At 40.6% G+C, this 22,762-nt stretch overlaps 1 protein-coding gene across 1 annotated transcript; it reads left to right on the top strand.

Annotated features, from left to right (window-relative positions):
- The first annotated feature begins 901 nt into the window (after window positions 1-901).
- On the top strand, window positions 902-15,196 carry rinl (Ras and Rab interactor-like). Its single transcript, XM_062419775.1, has 11 exons — window positions 902-1,225; window positions 1,484-1,649; window positions 5,260-5,371; window positions 5,937-6,009; window positions 6,285-6,373; window positions 6,557-6,639; window positions 7,297-7,528; window positions 9,836-10,510; window positions 10,684-11,001; window positions 11,161-11,292; window positions 13,320-15,196. Coding segments are annotated over exons 1-11 (2,286 nt in total). The 5' UTR covers window positions 902-1,223; the 3' UTR covers window positions 13,724-15,196.
- Window positions 15,197-22,762: the final 7,566 nt, after the last annotated feature.

The raw sequence follows: 22,762 nt of genomic DNA, 5'->3' as shown, positions 1-22,762 counted from the left end.
CTGATCCTGACTTTTTGAAAGTGTTTACCTGGTGACAGAGCTTAATTACACATTTTAACTATTTTTTCAGGATTTTCAAGTCCTTTTTTTGACAATCAATGATTATTTTACATCTCAACCTCATTTTTTAAATAAAGAATTGCTTACAACATGTCATAAAGACAATGGTAACAAAAGTGTGTACCGTTTAGGGCTCACACATCAAGGGCCTGTGATTAAAACTAATATCACGTGTGATATCAGTGTGGCTTTATTCATTTTAAAGTGATCATTCCCATCCGACACTATTATTTATTAGTTAATTATTATTACTATTGATTATTAGCTGGTTCTGGCTTTGCTTCATTGGTACCAGCTGTATCGGGCATTGCCATCTGTTGATAATAGTGTTGGCAGAGCGTGGTTTAAACAGAAAGTAACTGTGCTGCAAGTAAAAGGAAGACCATGAGACATCTTACTCCGGAAATATTGACCAACCAGCAACACCTCTGGTTGCGGTTTCTGTGACAGGCAGGGCTTTCGGACAAGTGCAAGTTCATGAGATGAAATAGACATGAAACCCCCTGATGTAAAGTCCAAAAATCCAGCCTCTGTTCCGTTTCTCAACTCTTTTTGCTCTATATTTACATCTCTAGCTGACAGACTAAAATTTGCTTCTGTTTGTTCTTCAGCTGCAAGATAAAATCGGTGATGTCAGAGTTGTTGTGTTTCTCAACTGTTATGTCTTTACCATTCATCTTTTCATAGTAAAAGACAGATGGTGCTGTAGAGAGAAAAAAAATAAACACTGCTCTTTAAAAGAACAAACAGTAAGAAACTGTCTTTTCTCTGTTCACACAGTGCACAGAGCTAGGTTAACCACATGCAGACTTGAGGGATGGGCAAAGACAGTGCCGTGATCAAAAATCAGCTGAAAAGTCTCACATGAAAATTGAAAGTGCATTAAAAGCCAGCATGTGCGACAGAAGGTAGACTGAGACAAACGTGGCAGCCGTACAGCAGAGATCTGAAATGTGAAAAATATTACAGGATACAGCTAACGTCTTGACAGTGTGTTACTGAGGAGTATGTGAGCTTCCTATTTTACCCCGGTTTGAGCTCTTAAGCAAGGTTTTGGGCCAAGCAGAAAGCAGGAGTACAAGTCAGAGACGATTGCAACATGTGGAGAAGTTTCCAAATAGTGTAGAGGAGAGAGACTCACATGAACTGAACCAGCCCAACACATGTAAGTATCGACCATTTTTATGCCATCAATAAGCATGTGTTTGACTGTTTTTTGCATTATTATTTTTTTGTTATTATTAAAATTGAATGTCCAAAAAAGTCTAATCTTACAGCATCTACCTACCTGATAAATCAATATTGTAACCTTGTGATTTTTTGTCTCAAATCATAAAGGCAAAAACAGTTTTATCCTCTTGTGTTGCTAATTGTTGATGTGTTTTTTACATGCATATAAATGTGTCCATATGTTTGTTTCCAGGGCGGTTCACAGTCAGGTTAATGGGACGACAGCCATACCGTGGAGGAGCAGCAGGAGGAGGCTGTCGCTCCTGGAGCAGCTGAGGGGCTGTCAGGAGGCCTGGTGCCCCGGGCCACCCTGGGACAGAGAGGCGGTCCACGCTGCTATCTGTGGAACACCTGCTGGGGTGAGCTGTCCTCCTCCTCAATACAAAGATCAATCAATCAAGGAGTCTTACCCTTTATTATTTAAAGCAACGTGATAAATTACGTCTAATGCAGTTTCACTTGTTCAGAGAATCCATTGAAATGATTAAGATCCACACATTTAAGCAAATTCTTGGCTTTTCCAAATGTTTAAAATTGCCTATACATTCAGAACTTTTTAAGATAAATTAACTAGTGAGTGGAATATTAAATGTATGTGTTTTAACACACTGGAAGGCATTTAATGGAGTCCAAACTGCATCCAACACTGTATAATTGTGTAGGTGAAGCCTACATTCTGGTTGTTCTTCTATCACAATCCAATAAAGTCACAGATTTTGGTTTATAACCAAAATCCCAAATTCAGAGCACTATGAAAATCTGATGAACTGGCCATTAGGCTTTCTGTCCAAATCTTACTCTTCACTTCTTGGACAGAATCTAAGATCTCTCTCTATATAAATATATATATTTCCATTTCCGATCCAATCTTTCTACTTTCCAATCCCTCTCTGTGTCCTCTTTTTGAGTCTCCCTTTTGCTTCTCCTACCTGTTCCCTTCATTCATTTAACTTATATCATCCCATCAGCGCTTGGCCAATTTCCTACTTACCCATCCATCCAGCTGTTATGTGAAACTAAGGGTCTCAGTTACATTTGCAAACCTTATATCGCTGAATTACATATTGAATACATATTGCAGGGGTTTCTATGTGCTGCACTTCAATTTTGAATTTTCTCTAACTGCAGACTGACTGAGCACTGCTATGCACATCTCTGCGCCACAAAAGTAGTTCCTTTTTTCTATCTGACATCGGATAACACAAAAAACCACAACTTAAGGGGCTGAATGCAGAAGTAGTGTTGAATATAAGCGTGCGTATATTAGGGAAATGAAATGACAAAATGGATACGGCTCCTACAAAGACAGAATGTGAGTAGGAAAGAAAATGGTAGATTGTACATGTACTGTTTTAAAGATTCACTGTTTTGATATGCAAATGATTACTCAGAAATCCAAATTTGTAACTAGCAGATATAAGTCATAGACTTGTGAGGATGTGGTCACAGGAAACAGTAAAGAGTGTTTAGTTTTTTTAGTGCAAATACTCTTAAAGGGAAACTAGGAGTTGAACAGTGTCTTAATGTACATTATAGTTGTAGTACAGTTGAGTTCAAATTCTGAGCTAAACAAAAAAGTTAATTTGTTCATTTCTGCTTGAATGGTTTCCAACACGCCTTCCTGTGAATCAAATGTATGTGTCTAAATGTTGCTGTTACGAATCAATGGTGAAATAATCGTTGGTATAAACATGCCATGATATGTGTCTGTGTGTGTTCAAAGTTTGGTGACTTGCAGTGAACTCGTCTCTATTTCTGTGCATACTGAGCATAAAAGCCACTTCCTCTGTGCGTGTTTAAATGTGTGCTGATGCTTGAGACCTCTGAATTCAGTGGTGGTGATGTAACTATATGAGCGAGCTGTTGGTTTGCTGTGTTTGGGATGCGCTTTGTTTTACCTAAGTTAATTATGTGTCAACCTACAGCTTATTCTGTCTGAGTCACTGTTTCCAAAAATGTAACATGATCAGACCATGATCTTTGCAAGAACATTTGTGAATCCAAAGCAAAGTTTTAGTGAATGGTGGTGTGACAATATTGGTTGTTAAAATGATGTTAAGATAATCAGACCATTTGACTTTTTTAAGAGTCAAAACCTCAGATCAGATTAGATTGATGCCTGGCAACATACCCAAATGACCTCACAACTGTCATCAGATTTTAATTCAAATGTTGCGAAATTCAGATTGGTATACGGAAACATGTGACATCACCTTTTTCCAAGTCAGCTCCTCCCTTCTCAAACCAGTGTGAAGAGCATAGAGAAAATCCGACCACAAAGCTCTCTCACATGAAAGTGTGGTAACTTTGTCAAAAAAAAAAGGGTTATTGTGTTTTCTTGTAGAACCCCGTCAGTTATGGCGAGACAACTGAGAAAATAGGTTTTCTGGGCCTCTTATTTAAAATTAAGTTTTTATATCTAGATATCTAGAAATATCCATTTGGAGTAGCCCTTCATGATAGAGTGGAAACATTATTTTGCAAGAATCTTTGCAAATGTATTAAAATTGAAGTAAAGATGCAACCATGCCAGTGGCTTTTATTTAGACACAGGGGTGCTTTGTGCTAAATGCTAAAGTCAGCGTGCACACATGCTAACAGTGACAATGTTAACATTTTGCTGTTTAGCATGTTCACCATCTTAGTGCTTGTTAGCATGCTAACATTTGCTAACTAGCACTTAACAGAGGCTGATGGTATTTGTTCATAAAGCACTAGACAAATTAAACTGTTGACCTGATGATGGGATTAGATGATAACTTCAGGGATCATTACAATAAATTCTGAGGGGAACCTTCATAGCAAGTTTCATGACAGTATAGACATTTCATTCAAAACCTTGCATGTCAACCTCATGGGCGTGCAAGAGGAAAGACAGGGGGGTCAACAAAGTCAGTATACTTCTTTGACTGGAGAGCATGAATGTTTGACCCAAATTTCATAACAATCCATGTAAATAGTTAGTGAGATATTTCAGTCTGGACCAAAGTGGTGGACAGAGTGACCGACTGACAGACCAACATTGCCATCCATAGAGCAACGTAGCTAGCATGCCTAAAAGCTGGTACACATGGTTGTAAAGTTATTACCATCTCTAGCAAGCATGCCAGAAGCACAGGAATGAGGATGCTTCTCAGAAGCAGGTAGTGACCAACCAGACCGGTTACAGATTGGGTAATGCTGAAGAAAGGAAAATCCGGAAAAGATTCAGACTTAAACCCTACTGAAGATAATATATGAAGACTGAAGAAACTGATCACATCTTACATTTAGTGACCTTGTAAAAAGCAGTTTGACATAACCATCTCCCCCCCAAGCCCAGCTAGCTTTTCCCCTAGTTTTCAATCATACTCCACTGTCTGCAGTCGATGGAGTTATTGTAGAGATGGATCAAATCAATCAAACCCTGCTGTTAAAAGTCAGTAGGGTCATCATCAGGTGGACCCAAAGCTGTCATTACTGCCACTGACAAAGGCTTCATTTCAAATAAAGCCTTGCATCTAAAAATATCTATAACACAACGAAATATGAAAAAGTTGAAGGGCTCTTATGCCACTGTGTGAACACACTCATAGTATTCATAGCCACTATGGAGTAATATCAGCTTAATGTGTGGGCAAACAGCTCTTAGTACTTCGCACTTATGAACCCTTGGAAAACTGTAGTGTACGTGACGTTGATGTTGGTCAACAATCTGTCATGACTCATCAAGTTCAGATTAATCCAGGCTGTGACATGGAAATAAATAGTGTCTTAGATGCAGTATTGCTGTTTTAAATTGTCAGAACTTTCTTTTTTCCTTTTTGTGCTTATCTAGGTACACTTTAGTGTTTCTCTTCTTGCTACCTGGTTGCCATGGAGCCCCGTTGTGTGGTTGCCAGTGGGAACAGTTGAAAGAAAACGCCTTTCTGCTCAACAAGCTTCCGTAACACTTCAAATACTGAAATGAGTCACTGTTTCTCCTTTCAGAGTTTCCTTATTGTGCGGGACTCTGCGACATCTCAGCCCAGCCTTCTGTGTGTGTCTGCTGGAGGACAGGATGAAGCAGTTCTTGATTATGATATCAAATGCACAGGCACAGGTATGGACCCACTGCGTGAGAGCACACAGTTCATTTTGTATGTGTGCGTGTGTGCAAATGGGCATGGCTCAGCTCCAACTTCCTCATATGTTACTTTGCTGGTTATTTTATGAATCATTACTTCTGCCACAACTGACAGACTGAACTGTCACCCAGTGGCCTTCCTTTCTACTGTTGAGTGAAAGTATTAATTCAGCACAAAACACAGGCACAGGTGAGAGGAGATAATTAGATATGAATGTAACAAAACACACCTCCAGGGCACGGTTAACTGTTTTTTTAAAGTGTTGATTCTCATCTTTGTTTCTCATTTGACTGACACTTAGACGTAATTCCATTTTATGCAGAAGCAACCTTCTCAGTATTAGAAACCACATGCTATCAGAAAATAACAGACTTAAAATTGATGAAACAGACGGTCACACTGGCTTTTTTTTAGAAGTCCCCTTTTAGGCTTCCTGGTTCGAGCGTCAGTATGTGTACAGGAATGTCATTTCTTGACAGAACTTTTTTAGAATGAAAGTACAGCAATGCTTCCCACTCTCTCTCTCTGTTTCTGTATTAGTCTTCCAGCTCTCTGAGTCTCGTCTGTCTTTCTCGGACTTGGCTCAGCTAGTGATCTTCTACTCTCTGACCAGGTAAGGACTTGCACATTGACCCAAGGTAAATCATATCATAGAGATATGACAGGCAAACAAGCCTACAATAAGCATACATTGAATTGCTGCTACACTGCTGTTATTATGTTTGTTTTTTACTCCACTTTTTTTATATTTTACAGTTAGTTAAAAAGCTAATCAGTGAATGTTTGGACTACTACAGAGCTGTGACCGTTTTACTGTCTATGCAAATATGTGAGATTGGTCTGATTAAGTGATATATCTTATCTTCCTCATCTGTTCCTCTCCGTCAGGGATGTGTTGGCTCTTTGTCTGACTTTTCCTCCGTGGATCATTAGTGTAACCGAGAGGAGCAAAGATCGTCTCTCTCAGCTTGAACCCAGTGAGTCCTTCCATATGTTTCTTTCTCTTATATCAAAAAGAAATCTGCAAAGAATATTTGCATTTTTCTATCAATCAATAATCCTTTTTTACTTTTTAATTTGTTGCCAACTGACTTAGCTAAAGTGCATTTGGAATCATGTAGTTTGATAGATATGTAATTTATAATACCTCTTTAATGCAGAAACTTGGCTTTGTTCACCGGCTGACTTTCAGACTGATGAAATGACTCACAGGGAGCCGAGCACTGTAATGTGCTCCATACAGGTTTGTGTGTTAAAGTACAATGATATTACAACAACTTCCTTATTTCCCTATGTTTGCAAGTGAGGCAGCTTGTTTCTCAATACCTTAAAGCTGCATGTATCAATATTTGTTTTATTAATCATGGATGAAATGACTCTGTGTAATGTAGAAGGGATCACAGAGAATTATCACGCAGCTCTGCAGTTTTACTCAGTTGTGCGAAGCATTTGAGCATCTTTAATGCTCATTGTTTTAATTTTTTCCAATCTCATCAACTACTTTCTAGCCAATATACAGCAGCCAGACAAAGCTAATGGCTAGCTGGTAAACATTAAACATAGTGGAGCATTTAGCACTTAAAGAGCCACGTATTTTTCAGGAGTTGGTGTGGAGCAATAAAGCTAAAAGGAGACCTAGATTAATTGGGTCTCCATAACTCCAGGACTCCAAATGAAGGCTAATGTTGCTCTTTGTCTGCTGGTTGTGTAAATAAGCTTCTGTTTGCCGTATAAGCTTTATGAGGTAGATAATATGTCAATGCTGTGCTTACAGCTTGTACAGCTGCCCCCAAATGAAAACATAGAAATATAAATGAATCCATTTATACATTGATGGTGTACAGTGTTGTCTTGCCTTCCCAATTCATTACGGTGTTTGTGTATATGTGTGTTTCTTTAGCTAACGTCAGCCAACGGAGCCCTGTGTGTCATCAATCCCCTCTACCTTCGTGAACATGGAGATGAATGGCTAACAAATCGGACACCTGATGTTAAGTCTCCCACACAGCCATCAAAATACAGACAAGAGCGACGCCTAAGCACCACCCGTAAATGGGCAGGGGCAGGGATACAGAGTAAACGAGCCATCTCGTTGGACCAGGAACCTTCTTCTGCCATTTCTGACAGCTCAGGTCAGAACTTGTAACTTTTATGCAGAAACGCAGAATTTCTTTTTAGAATTCTGTTGTTGCTGCTGCTCTACTCACCCAAATTCTAAGAAAGTTCTTTCTCACCTTCCTGTAGGGATATTTGACCACAAATTTAGTTATTATATTTCTTCTCCAGATTTGAAGACATCCACAAAACTTCAAAAATAATTTTGAAGAACTTGACAGCAATGAGTTTTTTCCCCCTTAACAATGCTCCAGTTACTCACTGACATCACTGTGATTACTCTAAAGAAATAGTTTGATATGTTGGGGCAGAGATTGATACGACTTTAATATATGTATGCTAAATATGAAGCTAAACAAAACAAGGAATTTGCTTAGCTTTGCACAAACACTGGAAGGAAAGGGAAACAGCCTGCCTATGAACATCTAATTTCTATATAACCACAACTTGCTGTTTTTCTGTTTTTGTTTGTGTGCAGGTTTAACAAACTAGATGTAAGGTATCAATTAATAAAGAATATAAGTTCTGGGGGTTTATTTTGTATACAGGGCTAGGCAGTGTTGTGCATGAACGCGTTCATTGAACGAAAGTTCATGAACTCGTTCATAATTTTGGTGAACTTGAACGAACGAACGGTATTTCTGCCTGATGAACGATACTATGAACGCGTTCATTCTGGTGTCCGTGAACGTCACGTTCACTCTTTTTAAATTTCGTTCAATAAGTGTTGCCCAACCGTTGCGTGTACTTCTTTGTCTGTGCCAGATTATGCCTAAAAAGTCCGAGAGCGCCACAGTTGAGTAGAGCTATCTGGCAACCATAGGCAAAGGCAGCCAGTGTCGCACTGCTCCATGCGTCATCAAAACAAAAAACAGCATGGAAGCAGCATGGAAGCGACAGCAGCATGTGGACATAAGGAGGTCTCATATAATTATCTCAGCGATTTTTATGAGAAAATCGACAAGGAAGGGAACAATCTAACGTTTATGTGGTCGGGGGATGAGATCCTGCCCCAAGTGGAGGAGTTCAAGTACCTCGGGATCTTGTTCACGAGTGAGGGAAGGATGGAGCGGGAGATCGACAGGCGGATCGGTGCGGCGTCTGCAGTAATGCGGGCTCTGCACAGATCCGTCGTGGTGAAGAGAGAGCTGAGCCGAAAGGCGAAGCTCTCGATTTACCAGTCGATCTTCGTTCCTACCCTCACCTATGGTCATGAGCTTTGGGTAGTGACCGAAAGAACGAGATCGCGGGTACAAGCGGCCGAAATGAGCTTCCTCCGTAGGGTGGCTGGGCTCTCCCTTAGAGATAGGGTGAGAAGCTCGGCCATCCGGGAGGAGCTCGGAGTAGACCCGCTGCTCCTCCGCGTTGAGAAGAGCCAGATGAGGTGGCTCGGGCATCTAGTTAGGATGCCTCCCGGACGCCTCCCGGGTGAGGTGTTCAGGGCACGTCCCACCGGTAGGAGACCCCGGGGAAGACCCAGGACACGCTGGAGAGACTATGTCTCTCGGCTGGCCTGGGAACGCCTCGGGATCCCCCGGGAAGAGCTGGACGAAGTGGCTGGGGAGAGGGAAGTCTGGGTTTCCCTGCTTAGGCTGCTGCCCCCGCGACCCGACCCCGGATAAGCGGAAAGAAGATGGATGGATGGATGGATGTGCAAACTCTGCCCACCGGCTTTTTCAGTGTTAAACTAATGAAATAATTGCTGGCTGTGGCAACAGTTTTAAAAGAGTATAGTTCGCAACGTATTGAAAAAAAGAACTGAACTAGTTCATTTTTTGGAGCTGTGAACTTAGTTCATAATTTGGAATTATGAACTATGAACTGAACTAGTTCATTTTAAAATGTGTGAACTATGAACTGAACTAGTTCATGTAGAAAGTGAACTTTCCCAACACTGGGGCTAGGCTAGCTGTTTTTGCCCCTACTTTCAGTCTTTATGTTAAGCTAACAATCTTTTAGCTGTAGCTTCATGTTTACCATACAGATATGGGAGTTGTAGCTCTCTTGCTAGAAAACAAACAAGCAAAATGTCAAACTATCTCTTAAATGCGGGCTATTTTACCACTATCTCATAACAGATAAAACAAACACAGGCATTTGGATGAATTGGCCCTTTAAATACAATGGTAAATCACACATGCAGTTTCACTTTATGTGGAAAATGTTCAAAAGAATTGTAAGAGTTGGTCAAACAGTGTGTTTCTGTGCTCCAAAACATGATTACTTCTGCCATATCTGTATTAATTACTATGTTCAGGTTTTTATATGGGTTCAGTTAATTCACTGCCCATGTGGTGTTCATAATCCCTGTTTTCTATGACCAGGTCTAATCAGAGCCAAATCAGCAGATTCACCACCAATCTCCACACCAGCAGGGGTGGTCCTCAGGAGACCCAGCCGAGATTCTACCCCCAGCCTCACCAACAGAGCGAGCACTGGGAGCATGCCCACCTCCCCTGTCAGGTGTGACAGCCCGGCATCTGAGCTGCAGCCCCATGGCAGCCCAGTGCCCCAGTCTCCTCATAGGGTCTCCTGGATTGAGGATGGAGTCTGGCTGCCTCCACCCAGGCCTTCCTCCTTGCTCCAGCCTCCGTCACTGGAGCTCGATTCATTGTCAATCAGCAGCATAGAGGAAGAGCAGGAGTTTCAGACACCAAGCCCTACACCCCACCACCCGTCAGCACACCGGTTGGCTGACAAAGTCATACATCGCCTCTCGGCGGTAGGCCAGGCTCTCGGTGGGCTCGTATGTCAGAAGAAAAGACTAATCAATCGTGTGCAGGAGATGAGCGAGCGCAGAGGTGGGGCATTTGCAGATGCTGTAAAAGGATTCATCGAGATGACGATGAAGAAAGGGGCTGATCCTACGGGGGTCACAGGGTCAGAGTTCTTACAGGAAGTGAGGTCATCGCTCACATCACTTAGGGAGACATTGTTGGAATATCCAGAAATCCAGGCAATGTTGGACTGCATGACTGACTTAAATGACCCAGAGATCGGTGAGTGAGCTGACTGTCAGTTTGACAATACATTAATATAAATGTACTTTTCAATACAGAGTTTGTTAATATGATAACAGAACATATAGGTAGATTCAACTCATTGGGTCATTGATTAGTGCCGTTGCCTCCATCAACAGGCCTCTAACTTCTCCTTACTTACCTTTCTTTAGACTCTGTGGTGGAGCTCGCCCTGCACAAGGTAGCTCTGAAGCCTGTGGCCGCACACCTTTACTCCTGCATTCACATCTCTCGTACCAATGACGGTAGCCTCCAGTCACTTAAGAACAACCTTCATGTGCTGGAGGAGAATGGGGTGAAGGGGCTAGGGGGGTCAGCGGGAGTCGGATTTCCCGACTCTGTGACCCTGGAGCGGATCCAGCAGAAGTGGACTAGTATGCATGAAGCCTACTCCCCGAACAAGAAGGTCGAAGCCCTGCTCAAAGTCTGCAAGAGCATCTACCATAGCATGAATGCCAATGCATCCTCAGGTAGCCTCACATTTCGTTAATTCGCAGTATAGAAACAATTACTTTTGTTCTTGCCGCTGCCTGTGTCCAACTGGCACATTTGTGTTTGAAATCACAGTAAAGTCAAAGTCTCCTCTTTTTTGCTTTTCCTTTCCTATCCTGTCCTCTCCTCTCACACAGGTACAGTGTTTGGAGCAGATGACTTCCTGCCCTGTCTGACATGGGTGCTGCTGCGTAGTGAAGTGGTCACTTTACAGCAAGACACAGACTACATGATGGAGCTGCTGGACCCCACACAGCTACAGGGAGAGGGTACGGCAGACACACTCATTCTCATACACAAATTACTACCAAAACACGCTGTAGTGGACAGGTTGGTTGATTTGTAAGATGGCTTGAATTTAACCGTAATTGCTACATTAGTGGAGATTTGCACATTACTAGATTAAAACAAACTAGTTCTAAAGAGTAGTTGGAATAGCTCCACCAATACTGGATTTTGGGGTCCTATCTGCACTTATTGGACAACATATTCACCGATACCGATCTGAAATAGGTAACGTCGGTCGTACAGTGTATCCGGAAAGTATTCACACCCCTTCACTTTCCCCACATTTTGCTATGTTACAGGCTTATTCCAAAATTGATTAAATTCCTTTTTTTCTCATCAATGTACACACAATACCCCATAATGGCAAATTAAAATAAAAAAACTGAAATATCGCATGTGCATAAGTACTCACACCCTTTACTCAGTACTTAGTTGAGGCACCCTTGGCAGCGATTACAGCCTCAAGTCTTCTTGGGTATGAAGCTACAAGCTTGGCACACCTGTATTTGGGGTATTTCTCCCATTCTTCTCTGCAGATCATCTCAAGCTCTGTCAGGTTAGATGGGGAGCGTCGCTGCACAACTATTTTCAGGTCTTTCCAGAGATGTTCAATCAGGTTCAAGTCATGGCTCTGTCTGGGCCACTCAAGGACATTCACAGACTTGTCCCGAAGCCAATCCTTCGTTGTCTTGGCTGTGTGCTTAGGGTTGTTGTCCTGTTGGAAGGTAAACCTTCGCCCCAGTCTTAGGTCCTGAGCGCTCTGGAGCAGGTTTTCATCAAGGATCTCTCTGTACTTTGCTCCGTTGATCTTTCCCTCGATCCTGACTATTCTCCCAGTTCCCGCCGTTGAAAAACATCCCCACAGCATGATGCTGCCACCACCATGCTTCACCGTAGGGATGCTATTAGCCAGGTGATGAGAGGCCAAGTCCCTTTCCCCCCCGATTGCTCAGTTTGGCTCAGCAGCCAGCTCTAGGAAGAGTCCTGGTGGTTCCAAACTTCTTCCATTTACGAATGATGGAGACCACTGTGCTCTTCGGGACCTTGAATGCTGCAGACATTTTTTTGTACCCTCCCCCAGATCTGTGCCTCGATACAATCCTGTCTCGGAGGTCTGCAGACAATTCCTTTGACTTCATGGCTTGGTTTCTGCTCTGACATGCACTGTCAACAGTGGGACCTTATATATACAGGTGTGTGCCTTTCCAAATCATGTCCAATCAATTGAATTTACTACTGGTGGACTCCAATCAAGTTGTAGAAACATCTCAAGGATGATCAGTGGAAACAGGATGCACCTGAGCTCAATTTTGCTTTATCATAGCAAAGGGTGTATAAATACTTATGTACATACGATATTTTTTTATTTTTAATAAATTTGCAAAAATTTGATGAGATGATTGATGACAAAAAAAAGGAATTTAATCCATTTTGGAATAAGGCTGTAACATAACAAAATGTGGGGGAAGTGAAGGGGTGTGAATACTTTTCCGGATGCACTGTATATCATAGTTGGTGCTAAACGTTTCAACCCAGTAACTGTGATATAGTTTTAACTGTTGCATGGCTGACTGAACCAACTGACAAAACTACTACTGTGACATATTTATCTGACCTGACCTTTGCAATGCTGATTTTAAATGACATTTCAAAAAATAGCCTAGCTTAATCAGATATTTCTCACTCATTCGAAACCACTTTAATATTACTTCTACAACTTCTTAACAGCGCATATTTCTCTATATGTGTATAAAAAACATCTCCAAGCTAATACATTTGCTTAAGTTTTAATGGTCCAACCAGTTTTAGTAAATCACAAGATTAAAACTAGCTGGTAATCACTTTTAGGAAGGACTTTACAAATAGCTAGTGCAAATCATTCCTGTTCTCCACATGCATACGGCTCATTTAACAGATTGTTTCTAACTGATTATAGAGATTTAGGTACTGCTTAGTCACAATTAGATCTCACAGACTGTCTTGCTTTCTGCTTTCCCCTTATCAACAGGTGGCTACTACCTTACAACTTTATACGCTTCTCTCTACTACATCAGCAGCTTCCGGCCACGCTTGGCTGCCCGTCAGCTCAGCGTTGAAGCCCAACACTCTCTCAATCAGTGGCATCGCAGGCGTACTCTGCACTGCAACCAATCTCGTCGCAGCAAGAACCGACGGACCATTCGCAGACAGGCATGCCGTGACAGGGGCTCACTGGACTCTGAACGAAAGACTGAGAGTAAAGAAGAAAGTGGGAAAGAAAAAGGTTCTGTTGATGTTGATGAGTGTCAGGAGAACAAATGTTCTGCAGATGCTGAGGAAGGAGACAGGGGAGGACAGCAGCAGCAGACTCTGCTGGAGGAGGAGATGAGGACAATGGAGGAATCTAAGGCTAAAGAGGAAGAAAGGATCTGAGATAATTTTGTGACCTGTGGACCACATGTTTGGGAGGTGGTGAAATTATCTCGACATTTTTTCGCTTGGTCAAACCCTGCCTGAAGCTCTCACATAAACTCTCAGCATATCCTGTCATGCTCAGATACCAAAGAGAGCTATAAATCAGTATCATTATCACACTGATGTCAGTGAATTATTAAAATGTGTGTCACTCATACTGTAGTATTTGTTTGAGGATCCCAACCTGGCAGTCAAGAGTTTGCAAGATCTAAAAGGGAAAAAGAAAGAGGGGAAAAAATGAAGAAGAGAGGTATTCATTTTTTGTGGAAACCACATTAAAAAATGTATTGTTGCTTTTCAGCTGATACTTGGGTGACTTTTGTACATTAAATAACTGATCATATTGATCCATTAATAATATATTCCCAGTCAACAGCCATCAGTCCACTTTTTCCCCAGAAATGTAGTAAACATAAGAAAGCTTAGATCTTATTTTGATGCAGGAAATTTGTCATCTTATTCAGAACATGTTCATGTTGAGGTGCTTTCACATTTTTTAAGGTGCAAAATGAGTTGGAATTATTTTATATGCTTATTAATTTAATCTAATGTAATTTTTGACTTGTTAAACATATTAATATTAAAGTGATAATATGCAAACACAATAAATGAATAAGACATAGATTTTGTTTTACGGCAGCTTCTGCTCCTACCAGAATTTCCTGCAACATCAGACAAAGGCAAACAACGTTAGCGCCTAGCTAGTGAACACAGTGGAGCATTTCACAGCTAAAGATCCAGATATTTCCCTCAGGGGATGGCGGAGACCAAAACAGACCTTAAAGGAAAGTGAATATTGGATTTACTTTGATCATTTGACCAGGTAGATTACTCAAAATGAATGATAAATGGGCTTCATGTCTACTAGATGTGTATCTTGTGAAAGATATGTTTTTTGTATGCTTCTGCCTTAAAGATGATCTTAATTCTTTTTTTTTTTTTTTTTTTTTTTTTAACTTTAAATCATCTTCACCATCATGACTTTATATTAAGTGTGCTTTTATAGGAAGGTCAACTGTGTTGACTATTCCTCACTGACTTTGTGAAGCTCTGTCTTTCTTTTTCACCAAGGGTAAATGTAATCATGTTAAAATACCACCTGAGCTAAGCATTTTCTAAATTTACATCTATGTACTGCTGTATCGTTGTAAGTCTATTCAAAAAGCAAAATTGTATATCAAAGGTTTTACCAAGAAAAGACACCTAGAAATAATCCAGAAATGTGTGTTTTCCCTTTGTACCACTAGAGGGCAGTATAAACCCTTTTGTGAGTTGCCTGTAACCTCTTTACTGTAAATGTTTTTATTAGCGGTCTGCAGGGTAGAGTTCACAAGTTATGTTTGAATTCAAGCACCATATCCATACTGGGAAATATCTGTAACAGAAGCAAGAATAAAATCTGGTTGAGTTTATACAATTTTCAAATATGCTCAGAAACAATAACAGTCTGTCCAAGTGGTAGACTTGATTAGATTTGTTTTTAGAAATTCCTTCTCACAGGAATTATTGATGCACATACGCCTCCTGGGGCCTGTTCACACACACACGCCTAGATTTATTGGTGTACCTAAACTCCATTAAGACTCCAGCAGTTTATCAACCAATTTGTGAAAGACTATAGTGTCGGCATAGGTCAGTGTCAAGCTGCGGAGCCTAAGCAGAGTAGACACACAATATCTCTGCATAATATCTGAAATAGTTAACCAGTTTTACATTGAAATTGCAATGTGAAATGCAACCAAGAGTTTATAAAATGTACTATCATTTGTTTTCATGCAGAGTATTGAATCACTTTTGTAAAATTTATAAGAAGAAAAGCTTGGAGATTGCGGTCAAACATCAAGGCAAAAAACAAATATGATAATATGCAAATGTAAGGTTATCGCAACCAGCTCACCTTTACAGGTATACTCACCCATGTGCCACCTGTGAGCCAGTAGCATCGCTCTCTCCTTTCCCTCTCTCAAGGTACCGCCCTTCAAACTGGGCCTGAGTTGAAGAAGTGGCTTCTCAAAATATTCAAATGCCCCCCCTCCTCTTTTCCTGAATATTTCAGAAATTTAAAGCCATGACATCTTGGAGGGGGGCTAGATGGTAGAACCAGCATCCTGATACTAGCCCCACTGTCCACCACTCAACTCTACGATGTTGTTAGTCCTTTGCCAGGTTGGTTCTGCCACCGCTCATTCCGCTTCATTCAGATCCATCTGGATGTTGCCTCTGCCTGCTTGGAGATGTCGGCTACCAGCTGCTTCCTAGCCGGGCCTCCAATCCCCAGCAGTCCATAAGGTCTCCAGAGCAACTACCCTAAAAAATCAACACAACTGCCTTCCACCAATGTGTTCCAGGCCTTGAAGATGATGCCGCCTCCATCCTCTCTTCCCAGCACACTGTAAGCTTGGTAAGAACCACCTCTTTGTACCAGAGGACAATATTGGGTATGAGGCTAGTATGGGTTATGTCCTCTGGAAATTTCAGCCGCTTCTTAAAGTTGATCCATCCACATCCCTCAGTAACTTGTCATAGGCAGGACCCTTTTGCTCCTCTCTATTGCTGCATTCTCTCCTGACCTGAGAAAGAGGACGAAACAATGGCTAGTAGAAAGTTGTTTTGGCTTCTGTTTTGTTCTATTTCTTTCTTGCCTGCTCCACACCAGCATCCAACTGTGTTAGAATCTGTTTTTGTCGCCACCAGAATTTCTCATCCGCCAGACTTGACCGACACAAGGAGAGGACATACTCAAGGTTGTCCGGCCTTCTGCGGAGCGTGCAGCTGGGGCTCTCTGTCAACCCCCCATGTGTGGAGGTTTGATGGAGTAGGCAGGACCTCATACACGGAACACAACAGAAACTTGATTCGGTGTCCATCCATGTTCCAGATGTCTTGCAAGGTCAGTGCCCTCTCTTGCACGCTTTTTCATCCAGACCATACTGTGCAAAATTAACTACTTACAACTATAAAAAAGATTACATCATACTTTCTAATCAGGTCTAACTAGATGCCAATGAATGCATCAGTCAGGAAACAAACAAAATAGTTGTAGTTGTACTTGAAATGTCTTAATTTACCTATGTTTAAGCATTTGAAATTGCAGCTGAAGGTGACACAATTACGGGAGTTAACGTTGTGATAGAAGTTTTAGCGCTAAAAGGAGTTGAAGAATCAGCAGTGTTAAAGCACTGACAGAAATACATTTAAGAGTTAAGAAACACTGGAAAGCTGCAGAGACGTCAAATTAATTTCGGGGGGCATTATTGCACAGAACAGTGCTGTGGATTTTTCCATTTCTAACAATGCATTCGGAAGATATCTACGGACATGAGAAAGGATTACATACCAAAATGCAGTTTAATGAGCCACTGACCACTTGTTTTAAGACATACAGAACAAAAATCATCCCTCTGTAAGCCTGTAAAGTTATTTCAGAGATAATTGAAGCAGTTAAAGCGATGGTTCGGCGTAATTTCGACCTAGCGTCATATGCACCATGAGGTCTATCTAATCACCGCCTCAGCCCTTTTTTTTGATTTGGTCGCAAATTTGGTCGCAATTGTGGCTAAACTGCTTTTTTCCCTTTTAAAAACACTTATATCTTCATTTTGGGGCAACGTAAGCAACTAAATGAGTGTAACAAAGCCTGAGAAATGCAACTGAGAATGATTTTTTCAAGTCTGTCTTCAAACAACAGTCAGGTAAATAAGTCATTTGTGCAAAAATGCATTTAAAATTTGATGTGAAGCTTATATTAGACTTCAGCAGTCCGAGTTAGTCATATCAAGTGAATATCTGCCACATTTACAGTCTTTTTAGCATCAAAATCCCTCTTTGTGTTTCCCTGTTGAGTTGTGGTGGAAGTTTAGTAACAAAAAGAGGGAATTTGGTAATAAAAATGTTGAAAGATTTTTTGAAATTTGTCTCATTTGAGTGGCTGAAGCTTCATATTAGCTCCATATAAACGTTTAAATACATTTTTGCACAGGAGTAAGATTGTGGATTTTGTTCCGCACCATTTCCTAACTACATTATAAAGGGATCTTCTAATGGTCAATATGAACTGGAAGAATGATTACAGCGAGGAAAAACTCTCAAACATTCAATGCTCATAACAGCAGTTGAAGTGACAGTAGCAGTAGAAGAATATAATAATATTTGAAGTGTAAGCATATAGAAGTGGAAGTGACAGTATAGTAGTGAAGCACTTAACAACACTTGAGTTAACAGTTGATGTTGATGCACTTCTAGAGAAAGATGTATGTAAAGCTTTTGAAAAACATGTGGCAGTAGGATTGAAGGATGCAAGTAGTTGAAGTGACAGAAAAAGATGAATTATTAATGAGATGAAGTAGCAGTTTGGTGGAAAAAGTGGAAAAGTTCAATGTAACAACTTGTCATTTCATCTAATTGATTAATACTTTTATGTTTTGTTTTCATTAGATAATATTTCCAGCTCTACAATTTCCTGTTATATTGATTATTTTTTTGTCATTATTATGCAATCAGCAGAGTGTAGATTAAGAATACTCAATGAATGCACATACATTGGGCATGTACACATGTAAATAGTTATACAGGGGGCCTCTTATGTAAATGTGCACACTCACAGCTTCATGTACACACATATGGAACCGTCTCATCGCTGCATTCTAAATGACCAAGCCAATCAAATTTGCCTAATGAGACATCTGGCATTCTGCCTGCATGTGGATGTCAAGCCCAGAAACAGCTGGGCTTTTATATACACACACACTCATGCACACACTCTTCTCACACTTTATCAGTGCTGTTAGATCTGTTGGAAGACTGACAAAGATACAAAGTGGTGCATTCTGAATCTCATTTTTAATGGACGCACATGCAAACATGCAGCAAAATTTAGAGAAGTGTTGAGGAGTGTCAGAGGCAATGTGGTCAAGACTATATGCTGACCATCGCCTAGTGTCACACACTCGCTCTCCCACATGCAGTTCTTTCACACGTGATATATTATGCATACATGAGTGTGTGTAACGCACTCACCACAGCTATAAATTAGATATATGGCAGTGGTGGCGGCAATGAAGGAGGGGGTGCATAAGGAAGAGAAGAGGAGTGTGTGTGTGTGTGGGTGAGTGTGTGAGAAATGAGGAGGGGGAAGGGGGAGGGGGGCACAGATGGCTGTGGCCTGAGGCATTTGAGGTACTGCAGCTATGAAGACTGCAAAACATACACACACACACACACAAGATTAAGTGTGGGGGCGATTCTCATGTATACAAATGCAAACACTCAAACATATACTGTATAGGAGGGGAAAGGGGCGACAAAGAGTCACATACAGTACGAGCACAAAGTGCCTTTATTTCCACATTGGTTTCATTTCAGGAGTTAAGAAAAATTCACGATGCTTCTGAGTCAATAAACGTATAAAAAAAGCTCTTGCATTATCATATTCGGTTTATGTTAATTTAAAGTGCATATGTATAACCTTGCACAAAATAAAATATATCATAATGATCATTCGCCTTTTTAAAGGGTCACTCCGCTGATTTCACTTTTGATTTTGGCATTTACGTTATCTCAGATTTTTGCAGAAAGCTTGCATTGAAAAAAATGGAGGTGTGGGGTTAGTAAGATGCTGGCATTTTGAAGACAGGGAGGGCTCATTTGTCTTGAGTTGTATTATGGGAAATGTAGGATCCAGTGTTTTTGGATCTTGACACATACTAGGGACTGACAGTCCAGATATCTTAGTCTCTGCTGCTCAGATTTGGATTTTTTTTCTTTTTTTTTTCTCCATCGGCTGAGCTGGCGAACTTCCAATTAGCTCTGTTAATTTGAATAAGGATAAAATATGTGTTATGGGACCGAATGGATCAAATTCTGATAGTGAAACAAGTCATTTTGCAGGGGCCATGTAAAACAAAACAATCTATCCACCACTTTACAGCATGATAGAGTAGCCTACAGCAGAGGCTATGATGTTAGCACGTGTTTTTGTAATTACTCTCACCGCTGTAGCAGCCTTTTAAATGAACTTCAATTCCTGCATTTGGATGGTAAGCATAGTTTTGAGGCTTTGTATCTAACATTATAAAAACATAAAACAACAAAAGCACATTTCATCTTATGTGTCATGTTAAACTTGTGCTTCTAATGCCTGTCTCACTTTAAGCTTAGTAATCATGTTATATTATGTAAATCAGTTCAGCTGATGAGTGAAGTTTGAATGTGTCTTTATTGTCCTGCCCTGTCTTGTCCTCATCTGTCACTCGTTCCCTATAATACATGTAAGTGTCTTTGTCTTTACTGCGGCCTTTGAGCGGCTGTCACCATCCAACAGCTTGCCTCTGTCACAGGCCGTTCACACGCCCACAATAAAACTAACTCCCTTTCTCTTTCTCTTTTTAACCCTCCCGGTGTTTTTTCATTCCCTCTCTCCATCATTCAGCTCCTCTGTGCTCCCTTCCTCCTTTCCCCGCTGCATTCCTCCCTTCCTTTCTCTCTCTCCTTCATCCTTCACTCCCCCCCTCTGCCCCACCCCTGCAGCCTCTCTCTCCCACTTGTCTGAACTCTGACAGGTGCGTAATTGAATGATTAATGACCACCAGAGTACACCCCCCACCCCCCCTCCCACACACACACACTCACACAGACACACATTTTATGTTAAAATGAAATTGTACATATTTATGTGCACACATATTCGTGCCCAGACACATGCAGGCGTGCACATTTGTACATTACACACGTGTATTCATTTTGCCTCAATAGGCCAACGCTCAAATGTTCAAATTCAAACCAGTAGGAGTCTTGAAATGATGGAAACATTATCAGGAATGTAGCAATACATTCAGCGAAATATATATTAAGACAGTCTGGAGCAGCGGTGGCGATCACACTTTTTTCATTTCAAATTGTTTCAGGTTACATTAATTTTTTTTTTAAACATTTCCCGCAAAAATGCGCCATTCATTTGAATCATTTTCTAAAATTTGGCCAAAAGCTCACACTTATTAAAGGTAGAATGATCTAGTGCAGTGCCACACATGCTACAGGCTGCAGTACATTACATATTCTCTTCTAACCACAGGACAGACACATACTGTAAATACATTCAAGCACTTTCTGCCTCCCATATATTACCCTCCATTTGTCAACATAAAGGTTGATTTTATGCAGTGTAATTCCCACCGTCTAATGGAGGCTGTGTCGGTGAGAGAAGAAGCTGGCAGCGGACTCCATCTATCTGAACCAATCATAAGCTGACTATGAATCATATTGTGTGAGTGAGAGCTGTACTGATGTATGAATAAAGCCTGTATGCAGCTATTTCTCTTATTGGATCCCTGCCACGGGGGTGTGATGTTGCAGGATCATACATTGTTGTCAAACAGCTGGAGAGGAAAAAGAGGAAAAGAATGCTCACTGACATAATGCTATTTGAGAGGTCAAACATCTGATAATGATAGCGCTGCTAATATTTGTTTTTTTAACATATTACTGTATGGTATCTAACATTAAACTATACAGAATGGACGGTTAAAGCTTCACTTGCTTACTTGTATAACTTTATTGAACAAGCGTGTTTCACATAACATTCAGGTCTAGTCAGCATTACTTCCACTGTATGTGTCACACTCTAAGCGCTCCTTGGAACAACACAAACTAGGAACAACAATTCTATTGTTACAATTTGGGTTACTCTCTTAATGAATTTATGACTTATGAGGATTACATTAGGTGGAAGAGCTCTGAAATTATGCAATGATCTTGGTTGTTTTTCCAGCTTTATGATGCATGTGTCTCCTCTATACTGACCTATGCAGGGTTGTGAGGCTTTAAAGAATCTGATATTGCAGATTATAGAATAGTGCTATACAATGTTACTGGGGGTTTATAGATTTGTTCCTGTAATTCAAGGAGACATGGGCTGACTGCCAGGGTCAGCACAACTGAAAAATGTGTGAAATGATTCAACTGTATAATCGCCTTATTAAAACGGCAGAGGAAGGAATAAATAAGGTGTTTCTGTGGGGTCTCTGTGGGCAACAGAGATTTACTCAGTAGTTTAGGAGATACTCTGTATATCTACAGGAATCATTTGTTTTGTAATGGTAACTTCAGAAAAAGTAAGTTTTGGAAATATCTTGTCAGAGCCAGAATTGAGGACATATATCAAACATAAATGTGGTCCCAAGTCATATATTACATCTTGCTGTGATTTTGTTGCTTTTTAAAGTTTGTTGTTTAAAGTTAAACGTATAGTGAGCACTCTGACCCTGCTTTATATGATTGTGATGTGAAAATGTTGGAAAATATGTGTGGCATTTAGTAAGTAGCTTAATCAATTATTTCACCTATATACACCATTAACAATGTATCTAATAATGGGTCAATAATATTGCCAGGTCAGTTTATTGAATGGGCTTTAATGTAAATAAGAAATAGATTAACTTTTTCCTTTTTTAAAATGTTTTATTTAATTCATATCATTATGCTTTGTTGAAAAATTACATTCCCTCTTTGTCTTGCTTGCTTTTCAGAGCAAATGGCAGAATCTGATCTAAAGAAACATGCAAACAGAAATTCAAACATTTTGGACAACTTGTGTGTGAAGCATCACATGTGAGCACACTGACAACTTGAGGAATGAGTGTTTAGTTGTTTTAGAACATCATGACCAATAAAAAATGATTTAGGTTTAACTATATTGTCCCACAACAAGCATTGTAGTAAACCAGAGTAAACGTTCCAATATAAATATGATATAGAAGCACAGTTTAGATTGACACAGAAAAAGAAACACTGCTGTACATGACAGTGTTGTGGAAAAGACCAGCAAACAACCAGGACTGTGAGGAGGTGAAAGAGTAAGTGAGGGGCCCATCCTGACCACCACGGCCTACAGGAGGTGGTGTGTAGAGGGACAAAGAGAAATGAAAAGTGGTGCTAAGGTCAGGACCCGGGTGCCAGGGAGAACAGCCATTTCCTGTTGACCTCCGTTTGAACTCTGGCCCC

This window comes from Scomber scombrus, chromosome 5, assembly GCF_963691925.1.
Source record: "Scomber scombrus chromosome 5, fScoSco1.1, whole genome shotgun sequence".
In the NCBI taxonomy this organism is placed as follows: domain Eukaryota; kingdom Metazoa; phylum Chordata; class Actinopteri; order Scombriformes; family Scombridae; genus Scomber; species Scomber scombrus.
This window is presented reverse-complemented; position numbering and strand designations above follow the sequence as displayed.